Below are 17,889 nucleotides of genomic sequence, written 5' to 3'. Positions count from 1 at the left end.
ACATATATGCACACACACACAATCACCCACCAACAATTTTTACAGCTGGTAAAAGTTCTGGGATTGAATCTATAAACATATCTGAGTAGCGGTAATTTCAGTACAGTGTACCTCTCTCGCTAAAGTACATCCCTCATCTAAGAATAAGGTGCTAAGCCACACACAACTCTAAAAAATTTGTGCAAAATATATTTACCAGCAGAGAAGTTGGGGATTTGGCAGGACGTGTTCTAACCTGCTGAAATTTGTCACCCGAAAAGTCAGGGCAGCTGGCGATGGGTTGTTGGCAAAGTGTCTGGTGATGCCGGCAGGAAAGGACAACACCATTTCTCCAGTAATCTTCACGATACATCTGGCGTATCACAACACGTGAGAGGAAAGAGAGGAAACCTAGGTCAGCATGTGAATCAAAGCAGTTGTGAAAAGCAAAGATTTCTGTAACAATATGACACAGCAGAAGAGAGGAAAAGTAAGCTCTTACAATATCTAAAGAACTGAGGACTTAAAGGTTTATTTTAACACGTCTCCAAAAAAGGTGGCTGTTTTGTTGAAGGTGTTTTTGCACCGTTAGAAGAGAAGTGCAGCTTTTTTCTTTCTGTAGAAAAGTCTGTATGTTCACCTCACAAACAGAATCATTTATTCTGGTGATTCTCTCTCTTTGCTGAATTGATGGCAGCATATTTGACGATACTAAATAATTGCACAATGTTACCACACTATTCACTGGGACTTATTTTAGTTTTCTGAGTAATGTGATTGATGCCTTGAGTGTGTTCTTTTATGGACACATGGGGTAAACTTCCTGCTTCCCACTTAATTAGATCTTTATTCCATTAACTTGTCTATCTGGTTGAAATGATAAAATCAGTCATATATATAAGTTAACACAGTTGGATGATAATTTGGAAGGAATAATAATCCTTTCTAAAAAGGGGCTTTATTGAAGTATAGTCGATATATAATAACTGGTGCTTATTTATAGTGTAAATTTCCATCATTTTTGACATAATCTACATCTATGAAACCATCACACAATCAAGATAATCAAAATATCCAACGTCCCTAAGAGTCTCCCCCTGTGTTTTTGTTTCCCTCTCTCCTGCCCTTCTCCATCCTTTCCCTCGATGTCCCTTGGTAATTACTAATATATTTTCTGACATTACATATTAGTTTGGACTTTCTAAAATTTTAGATAAACAGAATTGTAAGGTGTGTGATTTTTTTTTTGGTCTGATTTTTTCCACTCAGCATAATTATTTTGAGATTCATCCATGTAGTGTGTGAATCAATAGCTCATGTCTTTTTATTGCTGGGTGGAATATGGATATACCACAGGTTCGTTTTGAAAATTCATTCACTTGTTGAAGAACATTTGCATTCTTTCTGTCTTTTGCCTATTACAAATAAAGCTGTGATAAATATGTGTGTACAAGCCTGTGTATGGGCACATACTCTTATTTCCCTTGGAGAAATATATGACTGGATCACATGATAGGTGTACCTTTAACTTTTTAAGAAACTGCCAAACTCTTTTGTGAAGTGGAAAATACAGCTGAGTGTGAGAGTTTCAGTTCCTCTCCATCCTCACCAACATTTGGTAGGATCTGTCTTTTGATTTGTCATTCTCATAGGTGAGTAACAGTATCTTATTGGTTTTTTTGTTTGTTTGTTGTTTTTTTTTTGCGGTACGCGGGCCTCTCACTGCTGTGGCCTCTCCCGTTGCGGAGCACAGGCTCCGGACGCGCAGGCTCAGCGGCCATGGCTCACGGGCCCAGCCGCTCCGCGGCATGTGGGATCCTCCCGGACCGGGGTACGAACCCGCGTCCCCTGCATCGGCAGGCGGACTCTCAACCACTGCGCCACCAGGGGAGCCCTCATTGTTGTTTTAATCTGCATTTCCCTAATGGCTAAGGATCTTAGCACCTTTTCACGTGCTTATTTGTCATCAGTTATTTACTCAGGTGAAGTGTCTGCTCAGATTTTCTGCCAGTTTTTAAAACTGAGTTTTCTGTTCTTTTATTGATTTGGGTTTTTTTTTTTTTTTTGGTACATTCTGGATGTAAGTAATTTATCAAATACATGCTTTGCAAAGATTTTTTTTTCCCCCGTCGGGGGCTTGTTTTTTTTTTTTTTTCTTTCTCTTAAGAGTAATTTGAAGGGCAGAAATTTTAACTTCATCAATTTATTCTTTTATGGGTTGTAGCTAACACTTTATTCTTTTGGAGTCTTATCTGAGAAATCTTTGCTAAATCCAAGGTCACAAACATTCCACCTATGTTTTATTCTAGAAATTTTTAATTTTTAGTTTTACATTTAGCTTTATGATCTATTTTTGGTTAATTTTCTGTGCGGTATGCGTCCAAGTTCATTTTTTAGTGTGTGGATGTGGGTATCTAATTGTTCTATCACCATCTGTTGAATTTATCCACTTGGTAATTTTGTTGAAATTCAGTGGTCCATATATGTGTGGGCCTATTTCTAAATTCTCTATTCTGTTCCGTTGATCTATTTTGTCCGTCTTTACAACAATCCCACACTGTCTTGATTGCTGTAGCTTTAAAGTTATTCTGAGATCAAGTAGTATTAGTCTACCAACTTTGTTCTCTTTCAAAATAGTTATGGCTATTTTAAGTTCTTTGTATTTCCACATGAAACTTAGGATCACTGTGTCAATTTCTCCATAAAATCAGTGGAGTTCCAATTCACCCTTTACTGTCTGCTCTGAGAGAATTAGTATTGGGCCATTAATATATTTTTTCTTTGCCAACGTAACAGGCACTGTCTTACTTTTTGTCAGTAGAGGGCACTAGAAAGACATTGCAGGAAGAAGAGACCTTTTTCCCCTTCCTGGTTCCAGTGCGCTTGCTAGGCAGTCCTCTGCAGTACTCAAGGCTTTTCTAGAGCTAGGCTCCTGCAGTGCAGGAGGCACGTGGCACCCAAGAGTATGGGTACTGCAACCCATGTGGCTTTGCTAGTGCCCAGTAACTGGCAGCTTCCGGAGCCTCTGGCTCCTGAGGTACGTGTGGCTGGGCTGTCCCAGCGCCCAGCTCTTTTAATGCAGATGGGGTCCCTGGCTCCAGGCTCCTATCATATGCACACCTTCTCCATAGCCAGCTTCTGCATTGCATGGTGGTCTGAGGTACCCACAGGCCATTAGCTTCCTCGGGCACCCTCCTCAGCCAGTTTTGCAGTGGAGTGTGTCTCAGTGAGACACCTCCCACGAACGCCTGTGAGTCTGCTGGGCTCTCCCTATGCCATGGCCTGGAAACTCCCCAGGAAGTCAGTTGGGGCAATCATAATCTCACCTCTCAGGGGTCACTGTCCTTCACCTGGGGTCCTGTGTCTTGCAAACCATTGTTTCATATATTTTGTCTGTTTGTGCAGTGTTTTCAAGTAGAAGCGTAAATTGGTCCCTGTTAATCCACCTTAACCTGGAGCAGAAATCTCAAAAAGACTTTTCTTCTTTGGGAAATGCTAAATATTTAAAATGAGTGAACTTCTTTATAACTTTCCTATACATCTGGATAATTGACCCTTGTACCATTTCTGCAACTTTAAGTTCAGGAGTGTACTTTCTAGGGAAATTGAGGTTAATAAATGAAAACTTCGCTCACACTTGAATATAGGAAACTCTATTTGCCCCATAGTCACCTTGTATGCTGTGTAATTGTGACTGATGAGGCATAGTGGCTCAGATGAGATGGTCCTTGGCACACATTCAAAACGGCTTGTGTGAAGAACTGCTATAGCCTTGTTTGTGTAAGGCTGGGTTTGGGGTAGAGGTGGAGGGCAGGTGAGCTTCCTAAAGTTGCCATGTGCCCCTCCTCCCACTCAGATAATATCATCCCTAACTCTGAACTGCTCTGAATGAGAATTCTGGTTTCTGGAAGTTTGCCCCTCCATCCCTGCTGCAGAATATTGCTGATCTCTCCGTTTGGTGCCAACTCTTCTTCCTTCTCTATCTTTCAGACCCATAAGGCTTGCTTGATTTACTGGTGATGAATTGGTGCTAAGCCTGGACTTCCCCTTAAGCTGAGTCTACTCTTTATGTTTTTCAACATGTGGGCAAGAAAAATTTTATTTGATGACTCTAGAAGAAAATAATAACTACTCAGAGCACTTGTTAATCTAGACTTCAGCACCTACCGTCACTCAGTCCACTGTTAGCAGTGGTTGCTCAAATGTTTTTTTAATTGCTAAGGGATCTGCTCAGTTTCTTTTCCAGGTTGCTCAAAATGAGCTCTAAGTGGTGTCTTGGTGGAGGATAAAGTTTCTCTTTTGAAAGAAAGTCAGCAAGGGGAGGAGGTGGAATTTATTAAGTCAATAAACATTTATGGATGCCTAACTATGTAAGCTGGGGTTGTTTGTTTTTGTTGTGAGTGGGGAGGCAATTAAAAAATGAGCAAAAGACATATATACGCTAATATGTATAAAATAGATAACTAATAAGAACCTACTGTATAAAAAATAAATAAAATAAAATTCAAAAAAGATGAGCAAAAGAGCCCCTGCCTTCAAAGGGCTTACAGTGTCAGATGGACTATGAGAGAAGTAGTCAGTATAAGCCAATAGATGAAGCACCCAGGCTCGTCAGTTACATTACATTTCTTACTCTTTTTTTTTTTTTGCGGTATGCGGGCCTCTCACTGCCGTGGCCTCTCCCTTTGCGGAGCACAGGCTCCGGACGCGCAGGCTCAGCGGCCATGGCTCACAGGCACAGCCGCTCCGCGGCATGTGGGATCTTCCCGGACCCGGGCACGAACCCGTGTCCCCTGCATCGGCAGGCGGACTCTCAACCACTGCGCCACCAGGGAAGCCCTACATTACATTTCTGAACTGCATCTCAATTGTCAGAGTCAGACCTTTGGTGATTTATTAATCCATCCAGTGTCTAAGTCGATCTAAAATTTTTTATATAAAAATTAATATTTTCAACCTATGCTCACTCACTAAAGGAAAGTCTTTGTTCAACAGTAATGATTGTTCCTATCAGTGTGTGATGTGGCTACATTTCATGTGAGTTTAAATCATGGAAATCTGAAATACTGCTATATGGAAATATTGACATAGGTACTTTATGAAGTAAATTTAAAACCCTATGAATCCCCATATGAAACATCTGTCTAGAATGGCAAGATTTCCAAGTCAACTGGTCTAGAGCCTTGTAAACTGGGCTCTCCCTGTTACCACAGGCAGCATCATGTTAGCTGGTCAACAGAAACACTGGCCAATTTTGGTCAGGAAATGTGTGGATTTGATTTATGTGAGGTCATCAGAAATATATCCCTCTCATAAAGTGTAAGTTTTACTGCTTTGATAACTAAGCTCATGGTTTTCTGTTCAAGCATACACACTTCTGCACATAGGCTGCTTCCCTTCCTTTATTTATCATCCCCTTTTATTGACTTGGGTACCAGGCAAAAACTCCTTTTATATTCAAGACTCAGTTCAAAGGCAGGCCTTTCCAAGGTCTTTGTTAATATCTTCTCCATTCAGCCCTCTTTAGTTTTTCCTTTCTTTAGTTTCCTTGGACAAATGGACAGATTTTTTTTTTTTTTTTTTTTTTTTGCATTACGCGGGCCCCTCACTGTTGTGGCCTCTCCTGCTGCGGAGCACAGGCTCCAGACGCACAGGCTCAGTGGCCATGGCTCACAGGCCCAGCCGCTCCGTGGCATGTGGGATCCTCCCAGACCAGGGCACAAACCCGCGTCCCCTGCATCGGCAGGCAGACTCTCAACCACTGAGCCACCAGGGAAGCCCAAGGACAGATTAAAAAAAAAATCTGCTTTGTAGTTTCTTGCACGTATTTACTACTGTGAAGGCAAGTACTGTGTCTTAGGTTCTGGGAAGGCAAAGGTATAAAACACAGAACCCAGTGCAGAGTAGGAACTCAATAAAGTATTTTAAAAATAAATCCATACATTTTTTTTTTTTAAAAATAAATCCATACATTTAACAATTATATATTGGCTGCCTAATCAACGTACCAGGCATTGTGTAATGCACTAGAATGGGCAGTGAGAAACAGGACAAATGTGGTCTTGAGCAAACTTCTAGTTTAAGCAGGGAGATATACACTTGAATAACTAATTGAAATATGGTGTTAAGGGAAGGATAGACTATAACTGAGAAGCCTAAGGTTTTCTTGGGAATTAGAGAATTAGTTCCTAGCACAAGAGTTGTTCAAATAGGAGCTAATAACGGGAAATACGTTTCCCCCAGGTGGCAGCAAAGTCAAGGAGTTCTCTGCCTTTGAGCTACTGAGAAAGACTCAGATGCCAGAATACCAGTAGTGGATTTTTGTTTCCAGTGTATGGTCTGAAAACAAATGGGGAAGTCTTTGATACAGGATGAGAGAGAACCACAGGCAAAGCAAAGCCACGTGCGTTTTCTGCATCATTTCTCTATGTGGCGCTGTGTTTGGCTTTATCCTGCTCCCCACCTCTCCCCATGATGGAACTTTTGAACTTGAGTTGTTTCTTTGAAAGTGCATAACAAAGGAACAGCAGTTAAAGTCATTCACTGCTTGGAGATGACATTAAATTTAGAAGAATGTCACTTCATGATCTGTTCATAAATTTCAGATCTCATAATTTCAATGAAATATACTAAATCTCCCATCTACCAATATACAGTATACACTACAGCTACTTATGGCAATATAATTGAAAAAAGACTCGATATGTGCAGTCATCCACAGATCAAAGGCTCAGTTAATTTGGAAGGGCATAGGAAAAGCACTAATATTAATTTGGCTCAAGTACCACATCACTGGAATGCTAAAGTCATGGACACCAGGCTGACTGGTACAGACCTCCGCAGACACTTGTCAGAGTGTGCTGGGGAAACAGAAACTAGATGAAGAACCCAGCTTGTATAGGGACAGGTTCGCAGGTGACTGGTAGGGTCTTTAAATCCCAAGACCACTTCTTGGGATTTAAAAAGGATTATTATTCAGGACTTCTTAACTCCCATTGCCCCATATCTTCACCTCTTCTATAGTGGACTTTGCATTATATTTATGTACAAGTTTTATTTTCCATATCAATTGTCTTCACCACCAATATATCCCTGTCTAGCACAATGGCAGCCACATAATAGACATTCTGTAAATGTTAGGTGAGTAATTAAACTCAACTTGTTCAGCGAATATGCACTGGGTGCTCCATGCCAGGTCCTGTTTTAGGTACTGAGGATATAACAATGAACAAAATACTTAAAGTCCCAGCTCTCATGAAGCTTACACTCTAGTGGGGGAAGGGACAGACAGTGGACACTGAAAACATGGAACATGTTAATTAGCATGTTCATTAACTAGAAAACAGTAAGTATGTTAACTACGAAGGAAGAGAAAGTGAAGTAGGGAGAAAGGAAATGTTGACAGCGGAGAGGGCAGGAGAATTGCTATTTTACATAGAAGGTCTCTGATAAATCTGCTGAAGAATCATGAAGGAAGTGAGGGGGCAAGTCACTCAGATAGTTGCGAGAAGATTTGACTAAGGCAGAAGGAGCAACGAATGCAAAGACCCTGGGGTGCAGGTGGGGTTGGGCTGATGAAAGAAAAACAGCCATGAAGCCAGAGTGGCTAGAGGGGAGTGATTAAGGACGAGGGTGACGGAGGCAAGATCAGAGAGGTGGCAACTGGGATGGGTCGTGAAGGACAAATCTTATAGACCATTATGAAGCATTTGTCTTTAACTTTGAACAAGTTAGGAAGATTTTGAGCTGAGGAGTGACATGTTACATTGAAAATAGATTTCAGGGGGGACCAGAAGTGGAAGTACCCCTACTACCAATTGGATCTCTCTGAATAAATGAACGAATAAATGAATGAATGAAAGCCAATTAGTAAGCAGACAAAAAAGCATTCATTCTCGTGTGATCCTTAGTGTTTTTCACTCCATTATAGACACCTCTCCACATTTTCAACTACTCATTTTTTTTAGGGTGTGTTTCTACCTGCAATTCAGGGAAGCCTGAGCTTTCTAAGGTCCAGGTCAGTCAGTAATAAGTAGTCTTTAGAACTGGTGTGACAGAAAGTCATGCAAATTCTTTACTCAAAGAAGGGTCTACAGAAGAAACATGTATGTATGTATACAAAGTCTGTATACAACCTAAGCGAATGATGCTTACTTTTCTCTAACAGTTCAAATGCATATTCTGTATGAGGAGCTTTTAGTTGCTGTTGATGCATGGTCATGGCAAATGATCTTTCTGCTCTGAAGATGAAAAAGAAGAGACGTGGGAGAAACCAGAACGCTATAGCCTGAATGCTTGTGTTCTCCCAAAATTTATATATTTAAACCTAATCCCTGATGTGATGATATTTGGGACGTGATTAGGTTATGAGGATAGGGCGCTCGAGAATGAGATTAGTGCCTTTATAAAAGAGACCCACAAAGTTCCTTAGCTCTTTCCAGTATGTAAGATTCCGATGAACCAGGAAGCTGGCTCTCATCAGATACCGAATCTGCCAGGGCCTTGGTTTTGGACTTTCCAGCCTCCAGAATTTTGAGAAATAAATTTCTGTTATTTATAAGCCACCTAGTCTGTTATAGCAGAGCAAATGAACCAAGACACCAGCGTCCACAGTATTTGTTTCTCTGCAAAACTCTGGGCCCAGAATAAAACCTAAATGCTGTTTAAAAGGATATTTAGGGAGATTGATAGATCTCAGTGGCTAGAATGGAGTGCAGTTACTAATTATATTAGGTATAATTAGTAATGTTGTTAGATTTAAACTTAAAAATAATGTTGTTAGATTTAAACTTAAAAAAAAACTTAAAAAAAACAAAAAAAAACTTAAAAGCTAGTGTTTCTGAAGTGTAAAGAGGGTTAACAATTAGTCATATAGATTTTCACTTAAAATAGAGTTCCAAGTTCTAATTATACTTATCACTATTTCAAAAATTTTTATAAAACAGTCTAGTGTTCTATATGCACATTTAATTTTTTCTCTCATCTTTATTTCCACGGCTACCAAGGTTTTCTAAGCTCTAGTCCCTGCAAGTAAAAAATAAAAAGCAATTCTTTCCTCACCTAGGTTTGTCCTTTGTTTATACATCAGATTCAGACCTGGAATTGTATTAGTGACACACTTGAAAACCAGTTTGACTTAGGTGTTTAGTTTTCAGTGTAGACTAATAATCGCCCTTAACTTTTTTTTTGAATCTGAACCCCTTTGTGAAATTGATGAACACTGTAGAGTGTCTATGGGCAAATGTGCATGTACACACACACATTAGATATGAAATATAATTTCAGGGGATCCATAGACTTCCTGAACCCCATCCATGGGACACGTTATAGAGAAGCATGTACATTCAGGTAAAGCCCATTGTCAAGTTGTACTGATATAAGTGTAATCAGGCTCATGTAAATAGAGAGTGGTACATTTTTACCTAAAATTTTTACTTTGCTGTGATTATTTTTTTTGGCTAGTTTTTCCTTACTTAACAAGGGTAACACATAACTTGTCCTCTTACATATCTGCATGTTATGGAAAGGTGGTTTTATTCCAGGTTCTCCAATGCACCATTGTTTCAGTTTCTATGTGGGTGACTCCCACCCAGGAAAGACTAAGACAATAAAGACATGATCTAGACATTTCCTTTTGTGAGATAATACATTTTCTCATTGCTGATGGAGTTGGTTGGGTTTTCTGTAACCTGCAACCAAAAGTGAATCAGAGATTTCTGTATTAGATTAGATTACTGGACCTTTTGGCATATTTTTTTAAAAAAGCAGTGAATTAATATTCCTAATCAAATTAATTCTAGGTATGCCACCTGTTACCATTGACTGGATTTTTTTTTTGTTTTGTTTTAGGATATGGAATGAAATAACTATACGTAAGGTGTCCCCACTGAATTGGATAGAGTTTGGAGAATACAATGGACCAAGCCCCAGACTTACTTGCTCGGATCTGCTCCTTTGAAGTAGGCATTGACTGTTTCTGTAAATGCTGCTGCAACAGGGAGGGTGTCCTGGGCTCCCATGGTTAGGGGGCTGGGTCCCCTGGAAGAACCTGCATGAAATGAAAAATCTTCACTTAATATGGATCGGAGCCATCTTAGTATATGTGGAACTAAAAGCCCATTAAAGGATTAGAGGATGAAATCTAATTACTGAAAAAAAAAAGCCATGTGCTAAGAGCCATAACTGTATATTCAACATAGAGCTCAAGTATTTAAAAGGAAATATTTGGCTGGTTTACAGACAAACACACTCGAAATTAATGCAACGATGTATTTTACTACAGAAAAAAATCCAAGCAGAAGAATAAAGTCATGGGGGGTTTCAATGTTTTACATAAAGCATAAGGCAGTATTTGCATGACAGTTTGTACAGCAGGTAGTTAGTAAGAAAATTATTAGCTTCCTATTTGAGCCTTCACCTTATACAATTGCCCACACACTCAAAACTGTTTGCATTTCTTCATTTTAAAGAGACAAGCAGCCATGGAGCACCAAGTTACACATTGTCCTTCTCTGGGGTGTTTCCATTTCAAAAAGTCCAATTACCCTCAGATCAAGTAGGCTGAAGTGTACATGTCCCCAAACATACACAACCCAAACGTCCACCTTGACTTAGCACAAACACATCAATGCATCAATTCACATTATTAAAAATAACAGTTTACTGACCATCTACTACATACCAGGCACTCTACTGGATACCTGACAAGAATTACCACATTCAAGCCCCACATCAGCCCTGTGGGATAGACATTATTATCCCCATTTTACAGAAAGAAAACTGAAGCTCAAAGAGCTAAGTGACTTGCCCAAGACACAGTTAGTTAAGTGGCAAAACTAAAATTCAAACCTAGGTTTGCCAGCCTATAAGGCTCATGTTTTTCCCTATACTGTTTATACCATATTGTTTGTCTAAATGAAACATTTTCCTGTATGTTTTTGATACAACTTGAGGTTTCCAAAAGGAGCGAAGTTTAGGATTGTTGTCTTCATTAATAATCTTTAGACATGGTACTGAAGAGTCAAGTTTTATAAGGAAAAAGTATTTAATTATGTCACACATTCACTGCTTCTCCTTCTTATCACACAAAACACATTTCCTCTTCTCCACCTCATCACAGACTACGTGTTATGCTTTTTATCTTTTACCTTTAGTAACTCTCATACTCCTCTCTGATTACGAAAAGATCTACCTTTGTATATTTCCCTCCTCAATAAAGTTTTCCTTGATAATTCTAGTTCATCCTAGTGTCTACATTTTCTATCTTCCCTTGTCTTTCAATATCTTGGATGTAGTAATGGATCACCAACAGACATTGGCTTATTATCTGCTATGTATCAGGCATTATGGTAGGTGCTGGGGATTCAGAGATAATTAAACATAATCCTTGTCCTCAAGAAATAGGTTTTTGTTGTTTACGAGCCACGCCTCGAGTGGTATTTTGTTACAGCAGTCAGAATGGACTGAGGCACGCAGTCTGGCCCAGATCTATCCTTCCTCACCTCTTCCCTCTCTTTCCAACAACGCTATACCCTAGCTGTGTTCACCTCTGGGCACTACAGTCCTTACTGTGGGTTTAATCAATAATGCCAGAGAAGGAAAGAACATCAAGATTTTACAAAGAACCCCTTTACCTTAAAGGATCCACAGTTTACAATTCTAATTTCTTCACATCCCTATACATTGCAATTAATATGCCATCTTCTATTTCACTTTTTTCATTTATTACACAATTTTCCTTATTGCTCTCTGGTCTACATATCATTTCCATGAGTATATATTATTCTACAAAAATTCTCCAAATATTGGGTCATTTCTAGGTAGAAATTATTCTAAATCCATCTTTGTATAAATTGGTCTTTTTCTTTTAATTATTTTTTTTAAGATATAGTTTTATTACTACAAAGTGGGATGACCCAACCATAAGGCAGATAAATTTTTGATTGCTAAGAATGCCAGATTATTTTATCTTATTTTTAAAAATAAATTTATTTTATTTATTTATTTATTTTTGGCTGTGTTGGGTCTTCGTTGTTGCACGCGGGCTTTCTCTAGTTGCGGTGAGCAGGGCTATTTCTTTGTTGCGGTGCGCGGGCTTCTCATTGCAGTGGCTTCTCTTGTTGCGGAGCACGGGCTGTAGAGCGCAGGCTCCGTAGTTGTGGCACATGGGCTTAGTTGCTCCGTGGCATGTGGGATCTTCCTGGACCAGGGATTGAACCTGTGTCCCCTGCCTTGGCAGGCAGACTCTTAACCACCACGCCACCAGGGAAGTCCCCCAGATTATTTTACATAAAGATTACACTCAGTGAAAATGCTATTAGTAATAAATGAATGCTTCTGTTCCCCTGCAGTACCTTAGAGAGTCTTTGTTACTATGATTATTGGAAAACTGGGCTAAAACCAGGAGAGTGTCTAAGATGCTGAGAAATTCAAACCTTATGGCCTAAGGTGACTAAGAGGGGCCTCAAAACTATTTTCAAATATCTGAGATAATATTACCAGACAGTGACTCTAGGGACCAGAATTCATGGCCATGGATCCGCAAGTTAATAGCTTTGTGACCTCGGGCAAATGAATTATCTTTAGGTTTTCTCAACCATAAAATGAAGGCAATAGATCACATCATCCCTGTGTGTTAGGATTCTATGGTTTTAAGTTGTTTATAGGAATTTAAGGAGTTTTAAACAGTAGGAACAATTTTCTCACACAGAAATAAGCTGCTTTGAAAACCGTATCCCTTCACTGGTGGTTTTAGTGAACCTGCCAAATATTTACTGGGTCTCTACTATGTGTAAGATAGTGGTGGGAACGCAGATATGTAAACTTTCAGGAAATAAGATACAAGCATATAGGAAACCCAGTAACAATATCATAAACAAACAAGAGCTTAAGACAATAGCTCAAGTGACAGCACTACGAGGTTTTTTCACTACAAGATTAATTGTCCAATGAGCAGAACAGGAAATTCTGCTCCTTGATTTAATACAAAGAACCTCAGACTCTGGTGTCACATAGACTTGTGTGTGAATCCCAATGCCTCCACTTACAATCTGCTGTGACCAGGAGCAAGCTATTTAATCTGTCTGTGACTCAGTTTCATCTTTAAAATAAAATATCAATAATATCTATGTTAAAGGTTTGTGGTGGACATCAAATGGGATATCCTTAGCGTGGTATATACTTGAAAAAACATCTTCTTGTTTTTGTTGCTGTTATTTTGTCAGGGTGAGTTTTACTAAGGTTGTTGAATTAGAGTTGGTTCTATGAATTTGAATAGTTATTGAGGTAGAGAATGAAGGGAGGTACCACAAATGGTACTCCTCACTGAGCAAGGACTAGGCCAACATTTTCAGGTTCCTTCCAACTCCAAATTTCTTTTATCATAAGAGCAATGAATTCTGTCGTGCATGTTTAATTTTTTGTGTATTACGTGGGTGGCTCTCATATCTATTCAAGTTGCCTGATAGAATGCTTGGACTCGTAGGAGATGAAAGTTGGTTGAATGCATATTTGTCTGTTGATTCATTCGAATGTGAGTTCCTGCAATAAGTAGGCATTGTGCTAGTTGCTGAGGGATTCACAGAAATGTATGAGATGTACCCCTCCCTTCATGGAGCTTATAGTGTAAAAGGGGACTATAATATTAAATACAAATGAAAGACAAAGCACTACATGAAGGTAGATAATATTGATAGTTAAGTATTATAATTATTATATTATTATTAATGATTATTTTTAAAGAATTCAATGTCAAAATAGTAATTATTATGTCTGTCCTACAATAAAATAAAAGATCAGACACTAATATGGCTTTTTGTTCTTTATACATTGAGGGGATAAACAGGTTCAGTATAATTATCTCTATTGCACTAGCCCAAGTTCACTCTGCTAGTAAGTGGTAAAGATGAAATTCAATCCTAGGTCTCCTAGTGCTAACAAAAACAGTAGTAGCAACAACGAAAACTTTGTACCTCTTATCGCATACTAAGAACTATTCCTGTATTACCTCTTAATCCTGATAATACCCCTATTAGGGAACTACCATTGTTATCCCTGTTTTCCAGAGGAGAAAACTGAGGTTACAAATCATTCAGTAGCCTTGCCCACAGTCACCCAGTTAGTAAGCAGTAAGCACAGCATTGGGATGCAAACCTAGTACTTCCTGACTCTGGATCCTGAAGTCTTACCTACACTGCTCATGGAACATGTAAGTCAGAACAAAATTATGTTAGACATCTGAGGGTGCATATGTGGTCCCCCAAGGAGGACAAGTTGCTGCCATTACCTTGTCGAGTTCTGACAAAATAGCAATTCCAGGGTCCTGGAAAGCAATTGCCATGCACACTTAGGGAGTTCTGAGAAATGGAAAAAGGCACACAGACTCACCATCATGTGATGAAATTTTCTGAAAGGCAGTTTTCTGTGACTCTCATTACCAAGCAAGGTTACACACACACACACACACACACACACACACACACACACACACACACTAAGGCTAAAGAAAAATTAGTATGACATCTTTAAAAGAAGAGGTCATCCTACTATATAGCACAGGGAACTATACTCAGTATTTTGTAATAACCTATAAGAGAAAAGAATCTGAGAAAGAATATATACATATATATATATATACATATATATATGTAAAACTGAATCACTGTGCTGTACACCTGAAATGAACACAGCATTGTAAATCAACTAAAAGAAATCAATAAAAAAAGAAAAAGATAAGGTTGTTAGTTTGTGAAAGCATTTCCTGAGTAGTCTACTGAAATATGAATGTGAGTATGGAGTAGGGGCTGTATATGTAAAAATACGAAAGGAGAAAGGGAAAAGGGAGAGTGATTTTAGAAGAGAAAGGGAAAGATACAAATAAAAAAGAGGGAGAAAAGGAAGTGAAATACCCAGGTACAGAACTTGAGTAAGAGTACAAGGTTTACTTGATAAATAAATGGCTGTTCGAGTCCCGGGTTCCACAGACACGCCTGGTACTACACCACTGCCAGTCTTTTGTGTGGAGGGGAAGTGTGTCCTCACGGTGTGCAAGCCTGTCCGGTCCCCCTGCCCCCCTGTTCGGTACAATTTACTCCATTTTCTGTATAATGTTTTCCACTTTGCAAAGTTGAAATTTGGAACTTTTTTCATATCAAACCAGCTCATGAAGAAGACTTCTTTTGAGTTGTTTTAAATATAATATGAATTTATGTCAGAGTAGTGCTTTCCTCAGGGGTGTTTGTAGCGTTTGTCACTATAGGCTTAATAAATGGTAAAAGCTGTTATTTATTGTGTCCTAACTCTGTGTGATGCTTTATATGCATTACCTCCTTTAATTCACACAAACACCTCACCAAGTAGGTGCTATTTTTAACAACCTTTTCTTACAGATGAGAAAACTTTGGAGGCGTAAGTAGGTCAAACTCAGAGAGCAAGTGATCTATGCTTTTAGTTATTATGCTTTGCTGTTACAGTAAAGAATCTAGAACTTCTTCAGAGGCTGTGGGCTTCAGTAGTGACTGTGCTTCTTAGTTAACATCTGCCCTTGGGCAGGTCACTGATTCTAGCTGCATCCCTATTAAATTGCGACAGCAATGTCAGTGCCGCCAACTTTATCTGACTGTAAAGAGGATTTGCACTTACAAATGTCAGGAGTCAAAAGAGCTGCAAATTTTACTCTCTTTTCACCTGGGTTCGGAAACAGTCACTCTGAAAGTACAACATGAAGCATGGACAGCAGGAGAGGGCAGACTTGTTTGTTTAGAAGACCATTACCAGCCTTGCAGCCTACCAACCCGAACAACTCCTGCTCCACCAGGCCCGCTGTACACGCAGGGCAAATGACCCTTATGTCCAGGAGTGAGAATGCAGGAGACAGAACCAACAGATGGAAGAAACAGACAGCATCAGAATGCATGAAAGAAGAGAGGAGAAATTCCAGGAGTTGTATGAAGAGAGTGGGAACTGGATTAGCTTTTTCTAAAACAAAGCAAATCATATTAGTAGAATTAGTAAAAAAAAAAAAATATATATATAGTCAATTCAACTATAATTTATAGAGTATATTCTGTATAATGTGATAAAGACAAAAATGTTGGAATCAGATTGAATTAAATTTGAATCCTGACTTTATCACTTATTGTGCTACCTTGGGAAAGTTACTTAACCTCTCTCATGTCCACCTTCATCATTTTTTAAAATGGAGATAGTACCTTCTACAGATACTGTGAAGATTACATATGATGATATAGAATGTCTTTGTTATCTGAGGATAGTCAGTATCAGAAAAAAAGTCACTTAGAAATGAATGCATTTACACGGTTTCCAAAATTTCATAGGATATAGTAATAAAAGGGCTTGACTTGCACTCTAAATTGTCATAAACTAAATTTGTGAAAACAATCTTTTATTAACACACTGCAATCAAATAATCAATGAGTTCTTAGAATGAACAAAAATGATTTGTGTTGATTTTTTGTGTTGATTTTTTGTGTTGATTTTTCCTCAATCAAAATTGAGGAAAGGCATATTTTTCTGATAAATTGTATTATAGCTTCATATAACAATCTAGTTTCAGATTTGGTTTTCTTTCATGATTATAAAGTGATCCTATATTGCAGGGTTACTTGAGAGTTTTATACATTTTCCTAAGGGTCTCTCAATTTCTTGATTTTCTTTTGAAGTGGCTATGATGTAAGCTTCCTTTATTTCTTCTTTTTCAATCATTGATAGTATTATTTCTGCTAAACCCTCAATTGATGATGACTTTGAATATGACCTAAGGAGCTTTACACCATCACTTTCCTTGGCTTCATGGAATCCTGTATCCTTTCTAAGATTGGCAATTTCATTTTGCAATAAATGTGCACTGCACCTGCATTGCATGTCCATTGTTTGTTTCAGACATTTATGGAAAAACTGACTACATCTGCATATTATGTGATGAACGGTGATAGATGCTAGGGTTAATTTGGTAAACTGATTTTAGAATGGGGACTAATGTTCTAGATTAATACTTTCATGTCGAGTTGGTCTTACTTTCCTACTAAATCCAGTAACTGCAAAGACACCCGTAAGGACACTAAAGTAAGGAGTTTCGCCAGTATATGTAAATCTGAGTGCCTGAGCATAGTAAATACTCAATAAGTAATAGCCATTATCATTAACAGAGAAGGAGAATTTGCTGGGCAGTCACAATATGTAATATATTGTTTCAGGCTGCCCTCAACACCATATGCATTTAGCATACAAAGTAAGATAAAGAGACGATTAGAAGCTTTTCTTAGCCCAGTAGAAAGAATTTTATCGTGAGAGCTTAACTTGAGAAGGTGAGTTGTACTTTTGTGACCTTGTGAATCTTAGTTAGCTGAAGTGATGGTTAATAAAGTAATGTTACTTTTTTAAAAATCACGGCAACTTTGTTTAAAAATTTTTAGGATAGGTTTGTAAGAAAAGGAGTCAAAGGAAAGTTATTACATATAAAATTTTCTATTTTTTTTTCTCTGCATCTTGGAATGTTACAACTTTACATAAACTAGTTGACTTAAATTATTTGAAATTTATCTTATATGTGTATGTTGTATGTGTGTGTATATGCTGCATATAAAAGTGTACATGTAAAATATTTTGTGTATTTTGGTATATTTTTGTCTCTTTTAGAATTCTAGGTCTAAAAATTCTATATCTAATGAATGCTGTAGGTTAATTTCATAAATAATAATGCTGTGATGATAGCTAAACTGAACATATACTTTTTGTATCCCAGGACTATTCTAAAAGTTTCACATGCATTACCTTACTGAATCCTCACATTTAAAAAAATATTATTATTACTATTTTGCAGATGACAAAACTGAGGCTTAAGAAAGTCTGAAAGATTCCCTAAGTGCTAGTTTGGTTCCTCACATCCTGAAG

The 17,889-nt window shown here is 38.3% G+C and overlaps 1 protein-coding gene across 1 annotated transcript in view; it reads right to left on the bottom strand.

The window, feature by feature from the left end:
- Nucleotides 1–17,889, bottom strand: part of SGIP1 (SH3GL interacting endocytic adaptor 1) — a 209,437-nt gene that overhangs the window by 11,143 nt on the left and 180,405 nt on the right. Inside the window, exons 20-21 of the mRNA XM_065885603.1 lie at nucleotides 9,916–10,027; nucleotides 197–352 (exon numbers count right to left, since the gene is read on the bottom strand). Coding sequence (XP_065741675.1) covers nucleotides 197–352; nucleotides 9,916–10,027 — 268 coding nt within the window. The remainder of the gene's footprint in view (nucleotides 1–196; nucleotides 353–9,915; nucleotides 10,028–17,889) is intronic.

The sequence above is a fragment of the Phocoena phocoena genome, chromosome 1 (genome assembly GCF_963924675.1).
Source record: "Phocoena phocoena chromosome 1, mPhoPho1.1, whole genome shotgun sequence".
NCBI lineage: Eukaryota > Metazoa > Chordata > Mammalia > Artiodactyla > Phocoenidae > Phocoena > Phocoena phocoena.
This window is presented reverse-complemented; position numbering and strand designations above follow the sequence as displayed.